The sequence below is a fragment of the Nicrophorus vespilloides genome, unplaced genomic scaffold (genome assembly GCF_001412225.1).
Source record: "Nicrophorus vespilloides isolate i.1.1-1 unplaced genomic scaffold, Nicve_v1.0, whole genome shotgun sequence".
Classification (NCBI taxonomy): Eukaryota; Metazoa; Arthropoda; class Insecta; order Coleoptera; family Silphidae; genus Nicrophorus; species Nicrophorus vespilloides.
In genome coordinates this window covers 1-1,168 of record NW_017096170.1, presented here as the reverse complement: position 1 = coordinate 1,168, position 1,168 = coordinate 1, and the positions used below count along the sequence as shown (strand labels likewise).

Here is a 1,168-nt window from a genome sequence, read left to right as displayed (position 1 = left end):
TTTTTTCAGATATTGTGGTATATACAATTTGACAACACCAATTTTGCTCGTTAATGACTTAGATTTGATCAAAACCATTACCATCAAGGACTTTGATTATTTTACTGACCATATGAATCATGCAAGGGAAAAAGTAGACCCTGCGTGGAGCAGAGGTCTCTTTGCTATGATTGGTATGTAATTAAATTTGTTATATTACATTATACTTTAATTTTAATTTTAGGAGAACCGTGGCGCGATATGAGATCAATACTAAGTCCAGCATTTACTAGTAGCAAAATGCGTTATATGTTCAATCTGATTAACGATTCTGCCGAACATTTTGCAGAATTTTACTTGAAACAGAATAAAGATATAATTTCTTTGGAATTGAAGGATGCTTATACAAAAGCAACTACTGATAGTCAAAGATAGTTGAATGATAGTCAAAATGATTTCTACGTCAAAGCTCGAAATGCCTTCGATTTTAGTGGTTTTCGTAAATACATATTCTTTATGTACAATACTTTTCCTACAGTTATGAAGGTATTTATTTTTAATTATCTTTACACTGTTGATTTATATTATTTATTTATTATTTGGTTAGATGTTAGGGTTTAAAATATTTCCCGATGACATTGCTAATTTCTTCAGAAGTGTCATCAACGAAACTATTCATGTGCATGAGAAAAAATGGAATCGTTAGACCTGATATGATTCATTTACTCCTGGAAGCGAGGAAAGGAAAATTGCAGAAAGAAACGACCATCATGAAAGATTCTTATGCTGCAACTGAACAATTCAGTTTAAATAGGATGACAAATAAAATTCAAATCAGCAACGAAGATATCATGGGTCAAGCATTGATTTTCTTCTTTGGTGGCTACGACACAACTTCATTTCTCATGTGTTTCTTAGCTTACGAACTTGCTGTAAATCCACATGTACAAGAAAAGTTGAGGCAAGAAATTCAAAATACTTTGGAAGTCTGTAATGGAAAAGTTACTTACGACGCTTTGATAAAAATGAAGTATTTGGATATGATCATTTCTGGTACTAAAGTTCAATTGAAAGTATATTAATTGATTGATTTGTAGAGGTTTTACGAAAATGGCCACCTGCGCCTTTACTTGATAGGATATGCACGAAAGATTATACAATTAAAGCTACCAGAAGCTATGAGCAAGAT

The 1,168-nt window shown here is 32.0% G+C and overlaps 2 protein-coding genes across 2 annotated transcripts; both read left to right on the top strand.

Moving 5' to 3' along the window:
- Window positions 1-13: 13 nt before the first annotated feature.
- Window positions 14-414, top strand: LOC108569896 (cytochrome P450 9e2-like). Its single transcript, XM_017931648.1, has 2 exons — window positions 14-173; window positions 224-414. Exons 1-2 carry the CDS (start codon window positions 113-115, stop codon window positions 412-414), a joined length of 252 nt encoding a protein of 83 aa, XP_017787137.1. The 5' UTR covers window positions 14-112.
- A 272-nt stretch (window positions 415-686) lies between these two features.
- LOC108569895 (cytochrome P450 9e2-like) lies at window positions 687-947 on the top strand (the record flags this gene model as incomplete). The annotated part of the gene is made up of 1 exon (XM_017931647.1): window positions 687-947. A coding segment is annotated over exon 1 (255 nt), but the record flags the coding sequence as incomplete, so codon positions are not given.
- Between the last annotated feature and the right edge of the window lie 221 nt (window positions 948-1,168).

Bases quoted from the DNA above. Each gene is read 5' to 3' on its own strand.
- LOC108569896 (XM_017931648.1), top strand. From the start codon at position 113: ATGAATCATGCAAGGGAAAAAGTAGACCCTGCGTGGAGCAGAGGTCTC. The intron at 174-223 runs GTATGTAATTAA...TTTTAATTTTAG, and splicing joins AGGTCTCTTTGCTATGATTG to GAGAACCGTGGCGCGATATG.